Source organism: Haliotis rufescens, unplaced genomic scaffold (assembly GCF_023055435.1).
Source record: "Haliotis rufescens isolate VD_foot unplaced genomic scaffold, xgHalRufe1.0.p SCAF_17, whole genome shotgun sequence".
NCBI classification, from domain to species: Eukaryota; Metazoa; Mollusca; class Gastropoda; order Lepetellida; family Haliotidae; genus Haliotis; species Haliotis rufescens.
The window spans coordinates 14,437,234-14,457,919 of NW_025963857.1; the positions used below are offsets into that span (position 1 = coordinate 14,437,234).

General features: G+C 44.0%; 2 protein-coding genes across 3 annotated transcripts; both read right to left on the minus strand.

The window, feature by feature from the left end:
• Positions 1-2,293: 2,293 nt before the first annotated feature.
• On the minus strand, positions 2,294-10,479 carry LOC124140862 (alkyl/aryl-sulfatase BDS1-like). Of its 2 annotated transcripts, none has more exons than XM_046508667.2 (5): positions 10,320-10,479; positions 8,430-8,619; positions 7,042-7,248; positions 5,320-5,572; positions 2,294-3,637 (listed from the first exon to the last, which is right to left on the minus strand). In XM_046508667.2, exons 2-5 carry the CDS (start codon positions 8,604-8,606, stop codon positions 2,526-2,528), a joined length of 1,749 nt encoding a protein of 582 aa, XP_046364623.2. In that variant the 5' UTR covers positions 8,607-8,619; positions 10,320-10,479; the 3' UTR covers positions 2,294-2,525. The 2 variants fall into 2 exon arrangements, with proteins under 2 accessions (XP_046364623.2, XP_046364624.2); XM_046508668.2 differs by lacking the exon at positions 10,320-10,479 and adding an exon at positions 9,882-10,017.
• Positions 10,480-14,046: 3,567 nt separating this feature from the next.
• Positions 14,047-20,157, minus strand: LOC124140863 (putative alkyl/aryl-sulfatase YjcS). Its single transcript, XM_046508669.2, has 5 exons — positions 19,889-20,157; positions 17,640-17,829; positions 17,026-17,232; positions 16,281-16,533; positions 14,047-15,299 (listed from the first exon to the last, which is right to left on the minus strand). The coding sequence occupies exons 2-5, from the start codon at positions 17,814-17,816 to the stop codon at positions 14,191-14,193; spliced, it is 1,746 nt and encodes a 581-aa protein (XP_046364625.2). The 5' UTR covers positions 17,817-17,829; positions 19,889-20,157; the 3' UTR covers positions 14,047-14,190.
• Positions 20,158-20,686: the final 529 nt, after the last annotated feature.

The following is a 20,686-nucleotide window of genomic DNA, read 5'->3' on the forward strand; positions in this document are numbered from 1 at the left end:
CAGACTTATCACACAGAATGAAACATGGGTCTATCACTATGATCCTGAGACTAAAGTTCAGTCGATGCAATGGAAGCATGTGGAGTCACGACCCCAAAAGAAGGCAAGTGTCCAACCCTCTGCAGGCAAGGTCATGCTCACGGTGTTTTGGGACCAGCACGGAGTAGTGATGATGGATTTCTTGGCAAAGGGTACCACAATTACAGGAGCTTATTATGCTTCACTGCTGCGGAAATTGCGGGACGCTATCAAGCTTAAGAGGCGTGGCATGCTGACCAAGGGTGTCCGTCTCCTGCAAGACAATGCTCCAGTACACAACTCTCATGTTGCCCAGACAGAAGCGCGGTCCTGTGGCTATGAAATCTTTCCACATCCTCCTTACTCTCCTGACCTTGCACCATCTGACTTCCACCTCTTTCCAACCATGAAGTCATTTTTGAAGGGAAAACGTTTCACAGATGATGAAACACTGATTTCTGAAGTCAAGTCCTGGTTTGAGACGCAAATTGAGGGCTTTTACAAGCGAGGTCTCCATAGTTGCATAAAACGTTGGGAGAAGTGTGTAACTCTTGGTGGTTCATATGTGGAGAAAGACTTATACCTATGCCAAGTTTCATTCCACTGGGTCCATCGGAAGTGGGCCAGGGGAAATCTTTAATGAACACCCCTCGTATATCTTTCAGGCTACATATTATCAGGTTGTCACATACTTGCCTGATGCAGTCACATACCCTAGTATTGACCTTTAAATTGAACCACATAGCATGATGGGGCCCAATTTTGCAGCAAGAGAGATTGTATCTCATAACTGCATCTCTAAGATTAAGGCCATTCGATCAAGTTCTGGACCGTATTATTGGCGTATTAACACTACTACGACTTCTTGGCCTCCCAAAGGGGATACCTCCTTATCAACATCATTTGTGTAGGCGTTTATTGCACAGTGATTATGACGACGTTTTGTTAAAACAACTGCACCACGCCTCTCACTACGAAGACATATATGCATATGTTACAGTTGAACCAACATCCTTTAAATTTTGCCATTCCATGGCGACGAACTTCACAATGGCATACGCCGCTTTTAGCAATATTCCAGCAATATCACGGCGGGAGACACCAGAAATGGGCTTCACACATTGTACCCATATCGGGAATCGAACCCGGGTCTTCGTCGTGACAGAGAGAACGCTTTAACCACCAGGCTACCCGACCGCCCTTATACATATGAAAAGCCACTAACAAATAATAGATTTCTCACATCTGAAACCGAATTATTTTTACCATTATCATCAAGTACCTTTAACATTTTGTAACACGGATATGGGTATCTATCAGGCATAATTCTAAGTAATTTAATCCAATACTTAATTACCCTTAATTGGCTGGCTAGAAAATATTACTACGGCCTGTTTCACCAAGGCCTGTCTTGTTTGAGGCAAACTTGGAAAACATTTGAAATATGAAGTGTGAACTTTTTCAATTGCAGCGTAATACTTAGCACCCCATATTTCAGAACCTTACAAAAGTATAGGCATAATTTTGCTTTCAAAAAAGGTACATGCTGTGAAATCACAGCCATTTTTCCTGAATAAATAATAAAGAGGCATAATGGCTTTCGACGCCCGAACAGCTAATTGCTTGCATGCCATAGACCATGCCAATCTAGGGGAGAACATAAGACCTAAATATTTACAGTAAGTGACTACACTCAAGGCAGACGAACCACGAAACCACTTTTTATGTTTTGCACAACACCACCTTTTCTAAAAACTACAGCAGTGGTTTTATTCAGATTTACTTCAACGACGAGTTCGCCCAAAAGTAACAAGCCAAAACTGAGACTTGGGAGGAGAAGTCCCAAAATAAGCTAGTATTATAAGTTGAACTTCTTCTTAACTATTGTGCATCGAGTAAATTCCGAAAGATATAAATGTGACAATGGCTGGCAAGTCTAATTAACCTCGCTCAGCCCAAGTCGGTCGCCTCACTCAATCTTTCATTTGAAATCATTTGCTTCCCTTGGAGATGACTTTCACTTAATGATGACTTCTTTCTAAAAGGGACAGGTGGTCACGAATTTTGACATATCCAAGCACTCATGGTATTAAGGAGAAAGCCGAAAAGGGGCGAGTAATGCAAGCGGTTAAGCCTTCATGGCATGTAAAGAAAATGGTGAAGTAATTTTTAAGACTTTATCACAGAGTTTGAGTTTTAATCCTGGTCTTTTCTATTCAAATCATCACATGCTTAAGCTCAAAGGCCAAACAAAAAGTGATCGAATACTTCAAAGTGAAACGTTTTGAATGTAATATTTCCCTTTTAATTCACATCTGAACACACATACAGCACATTTTCAACATTCATAAATCGTTTTCTTTGGAATATGTTGCACAGTTTAACGTCATTGAAGCAATGACATCACGGACACATGTGAACCAGGAACACCTGCTCAACACCAGGTGTTGATGAAGGCCATGTTGAATAAGGTTGCTCATGTTTGCCATCATTCAAAAATGGCTTTCCTAATCTTTTTCGAAGCAGGACATGACATTCCTGAAGTGGATGATTCCACCATTGATCTCAATCTCCCCACTTGCATATGACGTCAAGGCGGCCATCTTGCTGATCGTTATTTCGCGCCACACTGCCTCTGTCGTCTTGACCTTGATTTGATAAGATGTTAATGGTCTGTCGCGGATAACAGCGATCGAGTTTCGTACTGTTAAGGAAATAAAGGTATTAGAGTCAGTAAACTCAAACAAAACAGTTGTGTTCGTATTTGGACATGTTTCCGGCATAAACCGAACCCGCATCATACTGAACAACGTTGCCATGGGAGCGGCCCTTATGAAGCCATGTCTACGGTTTCCTTCATTTCCTTTGGTATTTAGTTCTCCAAGAACTTCCAGTGCCGACGTGAAGAAGTAGTTCCGGCCGTTGGCGCTGATTTGCTGATTTCCCAGCGCCACCATACAAAGGGAGGCAATTTGACGAGCATTTGTGTTCTTTTGGTCTACTCTAATTACGTGGGATGCCAAGGTCAAGGCCCATCTGTAATCTCCTTTGTCAAGTGCTTCTTGTGCTGTGGTGACACATCTATCAACACCGCCACCCAGCTCTATATACCTATTGGCAAATTCGTCCGGGGTCAAAGGTGAAAGGTCAACCGGATCACCGCTGAACCAACCGATGTATGTATTAAAGACGCCTTTAACGGACCACTCAACGGTGCCATACAGTTCTATGAGATAAGGATGTGTTGCTAGGTGTTCTGGAAGACGGACTTTTGCAGCAATCTCATCTGGCAGTAAGCCTTTGTTCATGAACCTGACAGTCTGATCATGAACAAACTGGATGGCGTCTCGATAAGTGGTCAGCAGTGTCATGATGGTAGGAGCGCCCTCTAGCGGTCGTGTGTGACTCGGGACGAGGTAGTGAGGTTCAAGGTCTATGATCTTGTCCAGTGAGGATGTCCAGTCGAGTAGGCTGCGAGACGGCGTCCCTCTGATGGCGTACAGGTTGGGGAAGGCGCGGTAGACGTCATCAGCGCACAGGAACACCTTCTGGTCCGGCAGCCATACTCCAATCTGGTCTGCAGTCTCCCCGGGAATGTGGACCAGCTTCATCTTCACGCCTACCAAATAAGAAAGCATGAAGAAAAAACTCATTTTTCAACCCTCGCCCAAATATTACAATGTATTGAAGGCTATTCGCCCAAAGAATACCGTAGATTTATCGGGCGAGTGGGCGAGCGTCTGGTTTTCCATTTACCTGTCAGTGATGTCCGGTCTAATCATAGAAAACCCAGCTGTTGCGAATTAACCATTTCTCTACTAACCTGCCACAGTAATGTCTCTCTCCACTAACCTGCCACAGTGATGTCTCTCTCCATTAACGTGCCACAGCAATGTCTCTCTCCACTAACCTCGCACAGTGATGTCTCTCTCCACTAACCTGCCATGTTCATGTCTCTTTCCACTAACCTGCCATGGTAATGTTTCTCTCCACTAACCTGCCACAGTAATGTCTCTTTCACTAACCTGCCACTGTAATGTCTCTTTCCACTAACCTGCCATGGTAATGTTTCTCTCCACTAACCTGCCACAGTAATGTCTCTCTTCACTAACCTGCCACAGTAATGTCCCTCTCCACTAACCTGCCATGGTAATATCTCTCTCCACTAACCTGCCACAGTGATGTCTCTCTCCACTTACCTGCCACAATGATGTCTCTCTCCACTAACCTGCCACAGTAATTTCTCTCTCCACTAACCTGCCACAGTGATGTCTCTCTCAACTAACCTGCCATAGTAATGTCTCTCTCCACTAACCTGCCATGGTAATGTCTCTCTCCACTAACCTGCCACAGTAATGTCTCTCTCAACTAACCTGCCACAGTGATGTCTCTCTCCACTAACCTGCCATGGTAATGTATCTCTCTACTAACCTGCCACAGTAATGTCCCTCTCCACTAACCTGCCATGTTAATGTCTCTCTCCACTAACCTGCCATGGTAATGTCTCTCTCCACTAACCTGCCACAGTAATGTCTCTCTCCACTAACCTGCCACAGTAATGTCCCTCTCCACTAACCTGCCATGTTAATGTCTCTCTCCACTAACCTGCCACAGTGATGTCTCTCTCCACTAACCTGCCACAGTAATGTCTCTCTCCACTAACCTGCCACAGTAATGTCCCTCTCCACTAACCTGCCATGTTAATGTCTCTCTCCACTAACCTGCCATGATAATGTCTCTCTCCACTAACCTGCCACAGTAATGTCTCTCTCCACTAACCTGCCACAGTAATGTCTCTCTCCACTAACCTGCCACAGTAATGTCTCTCTCCACTAACCTGCCACAGTAATGTCTCTCTCCACTAACCTGCCATGTTCATGTCTCTCTCCACTAACCTGCCATGATAATGTCTCTCTCCACTAACCTGCCATAGTAATTTCTCTCTCCACTAACCTGCCACAGTAATGTCTCTCTCCACTAACCTGCCACAGTAATGTCTCTCTCCACTAACCTCCCATGTTCATGTCTCTCTCCACTAACCTGCCATAGTAATGTCTCTCTCCACTAACCTGCCATAGTAATGTCTCTCTCCACTAACCTGCCACAGTAATGTCTCTCTCCACTAACCTGCCACAGTAATGTCTCTCTCCACTAACCTGCCACAGTAGTGTCTCTCTCCACTAACCTGCCACAGTAGTGTCTCTCTCCACTAACCTGCCACAGTAATGTCTCTCTCCACTAACCTGCCACAGTAGTGTCTCTCTCCACTAACCTGCCACAGTAATGTCTCTCTCCACTAACCTGCCACAGTGATGTCTCTCTCTATCCCCACGAACATCTTGGTAGGGAAGATGAGACCCAATTGTTGTCTGTCCTCTGCCACTCTCAACTTCATCCCGATACCGGAGTTGATGTGGCTGGGGATGAGGACCCCAAACTGCCTCATGGCTCGTTGAAAACCTATCGGAGCGGAGTAGAAGAAGGTTTGGAACTCGGCCATGATGCTACGATGTGCCCAGATCTCCGGCATCGGCTTATCCTTCTCAATAAACGCCTGTCATTGCAACAAAGAATGATTTTGTTGAAACAATATCCACTGCTTTTGACCATGCCTAATTCCAATACAATAATAATTTGGCCTGTTTGAATGAGGAGAGTGAGTGAAACCTGTTCAACATCGGTGCTCTTATTATGAAGAGGGGGCACGGGTGGCCCAGTCGTCTAAGGCCCCGCGATTCGCTGTGCAGAGTTACGTCCCTTGGGAACGCCAGAAACGTATGATTGTGGGTTCGAATCCCGGTTCGACCCGATTATGTTCTAGGTTTGTAAGCACCATACCCGTGCTCGTGGGTTTCACCGAAGTGGTAAACGTCTGAGACCTGCATCACTTCGGGCTTTCCTCCCACATTAAGCTGACACGCCGCGATGTATCGGGAATACTGTTAAAAGCGGCGTTAAACCCAACACACTCACTCACTATTATGAAGCCAATGCCCATAATTTGTACTGGTCAGCTTCCAGTTCTAAACTTGTCACATCGTACACAATACAGTCATCGACATCATGAGCATCGATCTTCACAACTGGGATACGATGATATGCATCAACCAAGTCACCGACCTGGACCACCCGATCACATTAGTCGCCTTTTACGACAGGTTGCTGAGATGAATTCGAAAAAAACGGATTTTCACGGGCTACGGGGATAAGAAGACATTGTCAGAGTACGGTTTGTCACATGTTTTGTACTATCCATCAGCTATTGTCCAATAAGGAGAGGTGGGTAGGGAGTTAGGTCAGTTATAAACAAACGTTCATGTTTCTCATACGCTCTTAAAAACAGACCGCCTTCGTTGTCTAGTGGCAGAGCGTCCGCCCGGAGAGCGGAAAGTCCGGGGTTCGATCCCCGGTCGCGTCATACCAAAGTTGTTAAAAGAGGGTACTTAGGGTTTCCATGTGTGGCGTTTGGAGTAAAGGGGCCAAAACAAGGACTGGTCGGCCCGGAGCCAGTATACTGTGTCTGAGTGGGGTATTCATGTTAAACTGTGGCATGGTATCTCAGTGGGCTAGCACTATAAATCGGCATCATTACGGACTAGTACAAGCAGCCACACAGGCACGCACGCACGCACGCACGCACATACGCACATAAACATACATATACACATATACATATGTATACACGTGCAGGGACGTCGCTATATAAGTGCAATAATCTTGGACACGGCGTTAAACCACATTTCACCTCATCTTAAAAACAGAATGAGTAGTATGGGAGGGGGGGGGGGGGGGGGTCTTTTACTTCTGTAATGGGTTAGTTAACTTGATTCAAATGTACCACGTGACCTCCTTTGGCCACAACCTCTGCAGCTTCGGTACAAAAACTAAAATTGAGTGTAAAAAGTCGCTTCTTATGAGTTTAAAATTATAAGGGTTGTGGACAATTTTAGGAGGAAATTTGTAAAACAAGGAAGTTCTTTTAACAAGCATTGTTATGTACAAAGATTGGTTTCATTGTCATACCCTTGATCCGTACGTGTGGTCCGCGTGGTTGTGGGTGTAGATGATGGCTTTGACAGGCTTGCTGGTGATGTTCCTGAAGGCGGCGAGAACCTCCGTCCCCGCAACCACACTCTCCGTGACGTCGACAATGATAATGCCATCGTCGCCGACGATCATGATGGAGTTGGCGAGGGCGAAGCCGACTGCAGAGTAGACGTTGCCCGTTACCTTTAACATATAGGAGAACCGTATAACCATCTAAAGTTGAAAACATGTAAAGTAACGAATTTCAAATGCACTCAAACATTTTTATCGCTCGTCACGTCCCGACCCCGTAGGGATTCAGAATGACGCGACTCTCCCACTTTCGCGATGTTGACCGCGATATATCACGATGTATAGAATCGTGTATGTGAATGTACACATGACACTAGAACGAGCACATCACGAGCTTACTACGAATGTAACACGAGTTTAGTAGGATGCCAGTGCGATGTCACTACGAAATCATACCGATGTTGGCACGATTTAGACTAGCTTCGTACGTGTAAAGTACGCGTCCGTTACGAGAATACTACGAGCTCGACACGATCACTACGAGTTTATCACGATGTCAACACGACTGAACCACAACAAGAATAGGACCGAATTTTGGCGTGTTTTATTGGTAATTGAAGCTTAACAACACTGTGCTTATCGCAGCAACTTGGCACACCATCATCTGACTGTTGATTTCCAGTACAGATTGTAGGGTTGGGGTGGTTGCGGCCACCATCTGGGTTGTCCGCAGACGTAAGCGAAGGGTAGAGGAGAACCGACGCCGCGGTCGATTCCAGCGTAAGGTTTTGGTGAGGAACTGGCTTCTTCGTAGGCCGCAGCACGGCTTCTACCACACCTTGCCGCAGGACATGGCTCGAGAGGACAGGGTTCCAAAAGTTCCATTGTCGTTCCTGGGGCTGCTGGATCTGGCCGGTCCAAGGGTAGTGAGGCAGGGGACCTTCATGACTTCATGAGGGAACCTCTGGGGCCGGCTCTACGCCTGGCCATCACCCTCTGCCCCCTCCTGGTCCCTTTGACCACAAGGCCACCCCACCTCCTCCTTACTCTCAACCAACTGTTGGTTGGTTTGTTGTTTAGCGCCGCACTCAGCAATATTCCAGCTATATGACGGCGGTCTGTAAATAATCGAGTCTGGACTAGACAATTTAGTGATTAATATCATTAGCATCGCTCAACGCAATTGGGATCGATGACATGCATCAACCAAGTCGGCGAGCCTGACCACCCGATCCCGTTAGTCACCCTTTACGACAAGCATAGTCACCTTTTACGGCAAGCATGGGTTGCTAAAGACCTATTCTACTCCGGAATCTTCACGGGTCCTCAACCAACTGAGCCTGTCACCTCACCTGGATGATCTCCTTCTTGTTGAAGACGTTCGAGTGTTGCTTCAGGAGGTCCGGAGCGCGGACACTGCTGACCAGTCTCTCAATCTGCTCCTTCCGAGCCTGTCTTGACCACAGCCAGTTTCCCCCGAACGCCGCCGCCGCGAGGACGAGGGCTACAACAACGCCGGTGTTCGCCATGTTGTACTCGTATCTGGGAAGAAGACACGCAAGTCATGTTTCCAGAGGAATTGCGAATGAGAACACAATAGGGCCCCATTCAAAAGAGCAATCTTGGCGCTACGACCTTAAGTCTATGTTGAAGCATGGGAGTTAGACTGTCTAACTAAATAGCCAACGATCGCTTTGAGGAACTGGGCCCAGGCCTACAAAGCGATCTCTGCGTTGCGACTGTCCCATACGCACGTTTATTTCTCAGTATTTGGATGTACGGATCCGCAGACTTAAAACAGCATAGTTGAAAAATTATATTTTGTCACATTTTAAACATATGTCAAAAGGAAATCGGGGAATTTGAAATATTTTTTTCTCATTGTAAAGATCCCATAAAATAACATTTGAAGGGTTCAAATTAATTTAATATATTTCCTAGGGCCTAGAATATGGGTCCCCAGCAACCTGTGCTTGACCAGCAACCTTTAAAGTAAGACTTAATTGATCAGCACGTCAGATTCGGTGACTTGGTTGATTGTGGACCGCCTCCGTGGCCTGGTGGGAGAGCGTCCGCCCGGAGAGCGGAAGGTCGGGGGTTCGATCCCCGGCCGCGTCATACCAAAAGACGTTGAAAGATGGTACTTCCCTGCCAGGCGCTCGGCAATAAGGGGTGAATACAAGCACTGGTCGGCTCAGAGTCAGTATACTGTGTCTAAGTTGGGTATTCATGTTAAACTGCGGCATGGTATATCAGTGGGCTAGCAATATAAATCAGCATTAGTCCGGACTTGTACAAACAGCCAAACACACACGTCCGACGTTAAGCCCCATTCCCCTCCCATCACTATGATTGATCGCGTTTCATCGCATACCGACGCCGTTGGTGATTACATTTAATATCAATCACAGGTTTGTCTGGTCCATACTCGATTATGTACATGAAGCTGTTATATAACTGGAATATTGCTTAGTGCGCCATTTAACAACACACTAACAAAACAGGACTGATTCAGCTATATTTCGTCACTTCTACTTTAATAGTTCCCATTCTATGGAGAGTGCATCGGTCTACACAGATACACATCGTGTAATAAATTTGCTCGGGTTTCGCGTACATGTAATCCGCATTTTTAAATACGATAACAAAGTAAACCAAAAAATAAACATAACTGGATTATTTTGTGATATGTTTTCAACAAAAAAGATATCCCTACCAAACGCTTTCAAAATTATTTGCATTCATCTAGCTTGATTTATATTAAGCTTCTGAAAAGCTGTATTCGCGCTCCAACTAAATACTACCTTTCATTATAATCTGCTACTACTGCGACACACCGCTTTTAGCAATAATCCAGCAATATCACGACGGGGGACACCAGAAATGAGCTTCACACAATGTGCCCATGTGGGGAATCGAACCCGGCTCTTCGGCGTGACGAGCGAACGCTTTACCCGGTAGGCTACCCCAGCGCCCCACTACTGCGACGAGTGCCCCAGAGATGGGCGTATTGACTCGTCACACAGACACCTGGGCAAGGTGTACAGCTAGGTCGAAGTGAACCTCCACCGTTCATATTTCAGACCTCCTCAATCACATAAACGACGGGACACACGAACCCGATCCTCGCTCGACACCTATCTGGGTCAAACGATTGTCCGCGCTCATACCTATGTTTCTAACGATATGCCGTGACAGCATTAGCTCCAGAAGCGACAAAGGAAGAAAAGGGTTTTTTTTACCTTGTGTGTTGTGCGTTGTGCCCGCTGCAGTGGGTGGAGCTGTAGAGCGTTACGGTTCAATGCATACCATCACTACACATCTGGCGACTGTTTCGGCTCAAAGTCCATTCTCTGGTCTCCGTGGATGTCTGTAGCCTCAGATTAAACATACTCTTCACGAGCACGGGGTATCATGAGAGAGCAACTGATACCGGTGTATGAAGTCGGTTCACAGGTGGTTATATAACTGTTGTTAAACAGTGAGTGAGTGGGTTTGGTTTAACGCCGCTTTTAACAGTACTCCAGTTCTATCACGGCGTGTCAGATTAATGTGGGAGGAAAGCCCGAAGTGATGCAGGTCTCAGACGTTTACCACTTCGGTGAAAACCACGAGAACGGGTATGGTGCAGACAAACCTAGAAACAAACGGGGCGAACCGGAATTCGAACCCACAATCATAGGTTTCTGGCGTGAGTAGGGACGCAACTCTGTGCCCCCTGTTGTTGAACAGTATTCACTTCAATTCTTTATATTCATGAACGTGAGGCCAGTAACCCATATACAAAAATAACAAAGTATCACATTATACCAGGTTAGTACATGAATATGGTATTTATATTTGTTATACACTGTTGAAGAGAAACTCGATATATTATACATAGACACGCTGATGTCAAGGTCTTCTTTGGGGGGTTTCATAAGCTTTCTGGATGAAATAGGTTTATTTTTTAACTGTTAAATCTACGTATGACATCTCTCAATGCCCGCTTGTCAAAACAGTCAAGCTTTTCCTCTGGGTGGGTTTTGGGACAGTACCCCTTGTTTTTACACTTTTATCAAGGGGAGACAATTCGGAATAAATCCTTACAGATATATATATATATATATTCGTTGCATGAAATGTTCCCATTGTGAAAAAATAAAGAGATGTCAGGATTGTTTTCTTTTTGATTCGCGTTTAACAAAACAACAATACCCCTTACGAATAATATCATGGGCGTCCTTTGACAAGATGTCTCCATAAACAAGTTTTCTTGCCTGTACCGACAGATGTGGAGAATGACCTAGAGTCTTGCATGCAGGAAGCATGTTTAACACACCAGAAGTCACTGTTGTTAGACGTTAAATCGTCTATTCTTAGCTACCCACCTACCCACCCTTACCCCGACAGGGTCTGGTCGACGGTCACAAAATTAAATGATAACAGTGAAGTCATTTTTTTTATTCGGACTTGAAATATTACAAAACAGGTACTTTTATTTAGGTCAAACTTTGTTATTCCATAATAACAAACTTTCGTCGCGTGAGTGTGTGTTAAATATGAAATCGAACTAACTGTGAAAAAGCAGGTGCCAGAATGATGGGTAACGCACTATAGTCCGGACTTATGTCGGGTTTATAGTACCAGCCCACTGAGAAACCATGCTGCAGTTTTAACATGGATACCCCACTCAAACACAGTATACTGACTCCGAGCGCCAAGCAGGTGACAACATTTACAAACAAGCTCTATTAAAATTATTGTTTGTCCCAGGAGTTCATATATCTGGATCACCTGTCTAACAAAAGAAGATGCGCGTACCTAGGTATTCATGTGCACATGCAAATGTGTTCAACAGATTAAACGTAAAAGTTAATTCTTCTCTGTCAGTGAGTAAAAAAAGAGACCTAACCTTGGCGTACAAATTTTGCACGTACTTAAGTGTTAATCAAACATGAACACCAAGGTCAAGGTTGGCAATAATTACGTACCATTTTTAAAACCTCTTAGGTAATGAGATGGTCAGGGGATCGAACCACCGATCTTCCTCTCTCCGGGCAGACGCTCTATCCACTAGACCACGGAGGCGGTCCAAGAATACGAGAATGTTCCAAGATTTATCCTGGGCGAAGATTGTACATAACACACCTATTGCTGAAGCCTGCCTGAAGCCTACCTCATGCCTGTCTAATGTATGGGACGGTCGGGTAGCCTGGTGGTTTAAGCGTTCGCTCGTCACGCCGAAGACCCGGGTTCGATTCCCGACATGGGTACAATGTGTGAAGCCCATTTCTGGTGTCCCCCGCCGTGATATTGCTGGAATATTGCTAAAAGCGGCGTAAAACCATACTCACTCACTCACTCACTGTCTAATGTATGACAGTGTCGGTACGGGTAACACGTGACAATTCATCTTTCAAACTTGAACGATAGAAAGCTTGAAAGCTCCTCTCTGCTTCCTACTTCTCACTTACTTCTCACCGAAATTATTTTGTTTCAGATGGAGTCTTGAAAGCTCAACACAACTTCCAAACTTGTTGCCCGGACCAGTGTAGTTTGCAGTTTTCGTGTTCCTCTCAGTGATGCTAGTCTAAATAAAATCTGTCAATTCCGAATGCACATAAAGCTGTATTTTCAACAATCGCCTTGCAAATAAACAATGGCGGAGCCAAGGGCGAGTAACCCAAACAGCATCAGTGTTCGAAATCGAACAGGACTTTTCAGCTTAACGAGCGAACGCACTGCCCACAACGCTCAAGGTAGTTTCTACTTCCGATGTGGTGATTCTTTGTAATGGGAAATGTGGTCCATAAGAGGGTTCCATCAAAGTAGGTGAGGTGAGGTGAGGTGAAATTGGGTTTAACGTCGCGTCCAAGATTATTGCACTTATATAGCGACGTGCATTCTCGTGTTTGCGTGGCTGCTTGCACAAGTCCGGACTGATGCCGATTTATAGTGCTAGCACACTGAGATACCATGCCGCAGTTTAAAATGAATACCCCACTCAGACACAGTATACTGACTCCGAGCAGACCATTCCTTGTTTTGGCCCCTTTATGCCGAGCGCCAGACAGGGTAACAACAAATACCATCTTTAATCGCCTTTGGTATGACGCGACCGGGGATCGAACCCCGGACCATCCGCTCTCCGGGCGGACGCTCTACCACAAGACCACGGAGGCGGCCCATAAAAGTAGTTGTCACAGTGGGACTTCCATCACGATACTGAAATCACCTGGGGCAGGTGTTCACTTCTGACTGTAAGCTTGAAACAATGACTTTTTGGTCAGGTCAGTTATTCAGGATATTCAATAGGCTGCCTTTACAACAAGATTACGTTGATGCGAAACTCAACTCAGATGGCATTAACCTACAGTTATTTTATTAAAATACTTGAAGAAATAAGAATCAAAGATAAAATAAATCGACAGTGATACATGTGCTTTGATTAAAACTCGCAACTGAAATAATTCTAGAACCGATATACAAGTTGAAGTTTATACAATGTTTTTTCATTACAACATAATGAATGTAATACATGCTTTTTAGATATGTCCTGTCAACTTGACGAACTCACATGACATCTTGATACAAAAATCCCATATCTCTTTCACATTCATTAGTCATGCTTAAATACATCAACATACAACGAAGTTGAAGCTATGTAGAACTTCATTGAAAACTTATTATCAAGGATCACATAAATATTAAGAAAAATATTAAATCATCATTCCGTCATTCACAAATAAAAAAAGAACCGTGAACAAAATATTTAGATGTTAGAATAGGTCTTCAGCAACCCATGTTTGCCGTAAGAAGCGACTATGCTTGTCGTAAGAGGCGACTAACGGGATCGGGTGGTCATGCTCGCTGACTTGGTTGATGCATGTCATCGTATCCCAATGACGTAGACCGATGCTCATGATGTCAATCACTGGATTGTCAGGTCCAGACTCGATTATTAACAGACCGCCGTCAAAAAGCTTGAATATTGCTGAGTGCGACATTAAACAACAAACAAACAAAATCAAAATCAAATAATGTCATGTTTGGCCTAGTGACCTTGGTGTCAACAATATACTTATCATTAATGAGTATCCATGGTAACACGATGTCGTGATTAAATATCATTCAATTTCCCTCAAAGCAGTCGAACAGAGCTTTTACTATTTCTTCATCTCCTTCAACCTTTGCATCCATTAGGGAGACGGCTGACTTTTCTACCAAATGAGTTATCAATAACTCCCGCCATATGACGTCATCAACAACAACTCTGACGTTATACTTCTTGGGAGGCCGGTCTTTGATGATGACGACCGAGTTCCTCAGTTGCATGGAGACTGTAGATTTGGGGTTCTGGAACTCAAAGAGAACTGTCACATTTACCCGCCCGCATTTCTCTGCCACAAAGCGGACCCCGAGTACTTTAAACAATGTAACAAGGGGTATTCCGCGGATGAATCTAGCCATTGTGAGAGGTCCTGGTCGAGCGTCTGTTGCACCAATCACCTCAAGGGCAAATGTGTGAAAATAGTTCCGGCCGTTTGAACTGATCTGCTGATTACCAATCTCCATCATACACTTCGATGCAATGTCCCGTGCTTTTTTGTTCGTATCATCTGCTCTGATGACGTGGGACGCGACAGTTAGACCCCACCTGTGATCCCCTTCGTCCAGAGCCTTCTTCGCCACCTTCACCATATTGTCGATTCCTCCGCCAAGGGCTACATAGCGATTGGCCAATTCGTCAGGGGTCAGAGGTGAAAGGTGCACCGGATCTCCGTCGAACCATCCAAGGTAGGTATTAAATACACCCTTAACGGACCACTCCACTGTGCCGTAAAACTCAAGAAGGTATGGGTGGGTGGCTAATTGTTCGGGCAGACGGACTTTCGCAGCAATCTCGTCTGGCATTAAACCCTTGTTCATGAACCTGATTGTCTGATCATGAACAAACTGGATGGCGTCTCGATAACTGGTCAGCAGTGTCATGATGGTAGCAGCGCCCTCTAGCGGACGTGTGTGACTCGGGACGAGGTAGTGAGGTTCAAGGTCAATAATCTTGTCCAGTGAGGAAGACCAGTCCAGTAGACTTCGAGACGGCGTCCCCCTGATGGCGTACAGGTTGGGGAAGGCGCGGTAGACGTCATCAGCGCACAGGAACACCTTCTGGTCCGGCAGCCATACTCCTATCTGGTCCGCGGTCTCCCCGGGGATGTGGACCAGCTTCATTGAGACGCCTGAAGTGGTGAAATATAACAAACAGTGTGTATGTTACACCCTATCTGTACAACTTCAGATTCAACTTCAGTGCATTGGGCACGCCGTTTGTCCAATGCGTGCAATGGGCAATACAGCTTGCCAAATGCATGCGATGGACAGTGACGTGTATGAGTTCTAAATTCTACATTATTTTCAAAAGATTAAACTAATGCAATTGTGGCACAAATAGTTTTATCTTTGATGTGAAAAACATAACGCTAATTACTAGTATATCTGCTCAAATTGAGAGAGTTTGTAAAAACATATGACGAGGCGTGTTAAAACTACCATTGACTTGTGACTGTTATATTGTACGACGCTTCAAACAACACTGCCCTTATGTTGAATCAATAATTTGTAAACCTGTCGTCGGGCAAGTGAAGTCGCTACTTGTCTAATATTTTAAAGACATTCTGTTTTCCCACTCAGTGTTAATTTAAGGGACATCTGTATCAAATTGGGTTTATGTCTTGCGTTTCTCATCACAAATATTTCCAGTGTGAAATGTGATTCATCTTTTCACGAATGTCCTCGTTAAAGTAAACTGCAATTCTATGTGTCTAACACCTTGCTGTCAAAGTGCTGGCCTGGTATATTCGTAACCCGAAGGAAAAACGTGTGGACCTGGCATCTGAGGCGTCGCAATTAGCTGTGCGTCCTGAGACACCCCAAAACCCACTGACCGTGCGTTCCTACTCCAGATTCGTATTACTCTAGATTATAAGTCACCAACCCAAAACCTGGATCACTCAGGTTCAAGGAAGCGTTAAACCCTACATACTATATCACCTTCGTCCGATATATACTAGTAATTAATCACATGTAACAACCTTAATCAAAATCAAAAGGAATATGCTTCAGCATAGTTGAACATTAATCAGAAATGAATATTCCTTTCATATGCTACGGACATGCTAACGTTAATTCATCCGTCACAAGAACTGAAACTTTCAACAAACCTGCATAGCTGATATCACGCTCTGATCCTGTGAACAGCTTGTTTGGCATGACAAGCCCGAAGTCCATGTTGTCTTTGTCAAGGGCCAGTTTGAATCCTATGCCTGAGTTGATCTGAGCTGGTGTGAGGGTACCAAACTGGCGCATCCCGCGAGTCAGCATGATCTCATTACTGTGGAACAATCTCTGGAACTCCTTGAGAATAAGCTGGTGGGCCCAGATGTCAGGGGGGTGCGCCGGGTCCTCGATGAACGACTGGAAGAAGTAATTTGGATATTTTACCTTACAGAATTAATGTATTGTGCAACGATGTATATTTATTTATTTATTTATTTATTTATTTATTTATTTATTTAATTATTTATTTATTTAATTATTTATTTATTTATGTATTTATTTATTTATTTATTTTATTTTATTTTATTTTATTTTTTCCATATCGGGGTACAACGGTATTTATTTATTTATTTATTTATTTATTTATTTATTTATTTATTTATTTATTTATTTATTTATTTATTTATTTATTTATTTATTTATTTATTTATTTATTTATTTATTTATTTATTTATTTATTTATTTATTTATTTATTTATCGGGGTAAGATGATAATCAATAAGCCAAATCACCGAGCCTGACCAACCAACTTACTCACCTCTTACTACGAAAGACAAAAGAGCGCTCCGGGTATAGTTTATAAGTGGGGTCAAACTCAACTCACTCACCCATTCGTAGACATAATCTCACCTTAGCGCCGTAAGTGTGGTCGATGTGGTTGTGGGTGTAGACGATGGCGCGAACAGGCTTCTTGGTAATGGCCCGGAGATCCTGAAACACCTCCTTGCCAGCGGAGACGCTCTCCGTGACGTCGACAATGATGACGCCATCATCTCCCTCTATCATGATGGTGTTGGCCAGGGCGTATCCGACAGCACAGTAGATGTTGGGAGTCACCTGGGGGACGGGAAAGTTTTAATGTAAATTAACGCAGACAAGTGCAGAGCTTGAGCGCCAGACAGGGTAACAACAAGTACCATCTTTTAACAACTTTGGTATGATGCGGCCGGGGATCGAACCCCGGACCTTCCGCTCTCCGGGTGGACGCTCTACCACCAGACCACTCAACCAACATTCATTTTGCCCGGCAGTTTATTCAAATAAAATTTATCCAAAAAAGTTAATAGGATTTTTTCAGCGACTACACGTTACTCCTTGTCATGATATGTCATTTATAATATGGTATAATATCGGTACCCCGTTTGTCTCGAACAATGAACAACTCGAATGTTTTCGCTTTCGCTTTGAGCACTAGGCCAACCCAGCTCTTCCTTACTCTCAACCAACTGAGCCTGTCACCTCACCTTGATGATCTCCTTCTTGTTGAAGACGTTTGAGTGTTGCTTCAGGAGGTCCGGAGCGCGGACACTGCTGACCAGTCTCTCAATCTGCTCTTTCCGGGCCTGTCTTGACCACAGCCAGTTTCCCCCGAACGCCGCCGCCGCGAGGACGAGGGCGACAACAACGCCGGTGTTCGCCATGTTGTACTCGTATCTGGGAAGAGGACACGCAAGTCATGTTTCCAGAGGAATTGCGAATGAGAAGAACACAATAGGGCCCCATTCAAAAGAGCAATCTTGGCGCTACGACTTTAAGTCTATGTTGAAGCGTGGGAGTTAGACTGTGTAACGAAATAGCCAACGATCGCTTTGTGGAACGGGGCCCAGGCCTACAAAGCGATCTCTGCGTTGCGACTGTACTATGCTGTACAATACACTTACAACAGGCGCTGAGTTCGCTTTGTATTACTGGGCCCCGATATGTTCCGAATACACTGTTGATGTTTATGTACTGATGCCATTGTAGGTTATGTGTTAAACAATATCGATATTAGTATTAAACAAATAAAATAATTGAACATTTCTGGAAGGAACATTGTGTTGTTTTTCGGTTTCGACCACATTAGTAATTAATGTAAACGAACCCCTATCTGTTCGATGAGATGCAATCTTTGCGATCGTTTGTAATGTTTTAGTCAAATCCACTTTTCAAGTGTATTCTTTCTATTGGCCGGCAGTTTATATTCACATGTTAACCATTCCGGTTTTTTATACGTTATACATCATCGCGCCACCAGCAGAGTGCATTGTCAACAAACTGTTACTTTGTTGTTTATGGGCGCTTCGAGCTAACGCTGATTTCACACAAGAGGTTATTCAAGTAACACAATAACTGCTGCTTCTTGTGTAAACAGATAGATAAAGAATTTTAATGTTGGTATTTAATGTTGGTATATTGAACTATATATTGTTGGTAAACGATTCACTATCATAGGAATTGTAAACACGCGGCTATCACATAAGAGCAGGTGTCGTTCTTTTGTAGTCCTTGTACTCGACAAGCTACACAAATATACCCAATTCGTCACAGTCGTCCCTTTCCGTAACTTGCAAGAAGACTCGTCCCCCTATCGTTGAATGTTATGTTCAAAAATACGACAAACCAATCAGAATGCACTTCAAGTACTTCGGTCAAAGAATCCTTCAGGAATATTTTTTTGATTTTATACATGTCTTGCATTTAAAAATATACCTAAGATACCGGTAAATGTGTTCAATCATACTGTATAATACCTCAATAGCATCTGGAGAATGGGGAAAGTGTACATGAATCATAACGTAACGAGTTGACAATTTTAGCTATGCCCGGTTTCGCTTAGACGGAACCCAGTCGTAAAAATGACCACGAGAGGGGCATGAGTCGCTATTCGGCTTGTCTCGGAATAACAATCAAATATACCCCAGCGGTGGTTATGCAAGTCTCGGTTGCTCCCTTGACCCCTGGACACGACTCACTTACCACTAACGCCTGGGTGAGTCGGGATAAAGGGTAATCCCGTTGACCCTCATGCAGCAGCTAGGGTCGGTGTGGGTTAATGGTGTTTTCAAACTGCTGGTTCTTCGTCTGGCTCTTAGCTCAGTATCAATATTATAAGTTAACATTTATATCTGTGCATTTCTTTGGATATGCAGACTCATAAAAAACACTAATGCATGCGTCATAAACATAGCTTGGGCATGCATTTCGATGTTATCAGTTTTTGCATGTATGCATGCAGTTAAAAGTTCAAGGCCATGATACCAGGGTTTTGTCACAAATAGTGGAGGCCTTGAAAACATCATCATTGTCCCTGGCACATCGATGATAAGAAAATATGTGTGCAATTTCTTAATCGATTCCAAAATTGCAAGCTTGAAATTACTCGAGTGTTCTAAGTTAAATTGTATACATCATATCAGATAAAAAAGTTAAATGACACCCAATTCTTGGGTCATAACATGACATATTTACAATAGTCATAAGAAAGAATCGGGTGTTCTGTAACTTCTTTTGAGTAGTGGATCTATATAATTCTATTCTTACCACGTTCGTAGTATGACATTGACAACTCATCAGCGAATCTACCCTGGCAATCCATCACAAAACTGTGTCAAAACATTGAACCATTTGTATTTTTATACGACTCAAGATACAAGTATATATTTTGAAATACGTTTGTTTACATTCTATGAGACAAAGACCGATACCAGGAGCACCCGACTTCGCGACTTACCCCAACTTGACCAGCTCAGCGACTGTGGCCCCCTTCAACTCCACCCCTTGCCCGAAGTCATAAATCGTGCGCAAAACAAGGTGTCAAGGCCATACAATGAGACTCGGAAACGCATTCACATCCACTCGGCTTATTCCGTTAGCTCGGGCAGCGTAGTGGTATTACATGATTCCTCCGGACAACTCAAACCGACCGAGCCCTCCGTTAAACCAGGACACTTGCTTGCGTTCTCGCAAATATTGTCCGGATAAACGAGTGTCCGGATATCTGAATTCCTTAACTGATCAGAATAACCTCCCCAACCCAAATCTACCGATGTATATGTTAAATGTATGGTGGACGTATGTTCAGATGATACACTTGTTTTGTACACACTTGTTACGGAGGTGTTTGGGCAGCTTGCCACACACGAACATTAATTATAGCCATGTTGATATGTTCGTACACCATGAAGGCCGACACAGAGCAAATTAGTTTTTATTTATTAGAAATTAGGTATACAATTTCATATCCAGCAACATTTATATGAAGACCACAGTTGCCACCAGATGCTAGTCACGTGAACTGATGAAACTAGTAAATCCAGTTCCAATATGGATTCCTCGCAATACCGACCGAGATATGGGATGTAGGATTGAGATGAACCGGATGTCGGAGATCGGGGTTGGCCAAGCATGAAAATTAGATGTTACAACTGGACAGTCAATGAAAACAAAATACACTGCGCTAATCAGGACAATTAATATCAGTATGTGTCTATATGTGCTCATATGGGTAATATCCTAGATTTTCTAATCT

Excerpts from the sequence above, each read along its gene's own strand:
- LOC124140862 (XM_046508667.2), bottom strand. The coding sequence starts at position 8,606 with ATGGCGAACACCGGCGTTGTTGTAGCCCTCGTCCTCGCGGCGGCGGCG. Across the intron at positions 5,573-7,041 it reads ACCACACGTACGGATCAAGG|GCGTTTATTGAGAAGGATAA; the intron begins GTATGACAATGA and ends TTGCAATGACAG. Across the intron at positions 3,638-5,319 it reads GAGAGACATCACTGTGGCAG|GCGTGAAGATGAAGCTGGTC; the intron begins GTTAGTGGAGAG and ends CTTATTTGGTAG.
- LOC124140863 (XM_046508669.2), bottom strand. The coding sequence starts at position 17,816 with ATGGCGAACACCGGCGTTGTTGTCGCCCTCGTCCTCGCGGCGGCGGCG. Across the intron at positions 16,534-17,025 it reads ACCACACTTACGGCGCTAAG|TCGTTCATCGAGGACCCGGC; the intron begins GTGAGATTATGT and ends TACTTCTTCCAG. Across the intron at positions 15,300-16,280 it reads GCGTGATATCAGCTATGCAG|GCGTCTCAATGAAGCTGGTC; the intron begins GTTTGTTGAAAG and ends TCACCACTTCAG.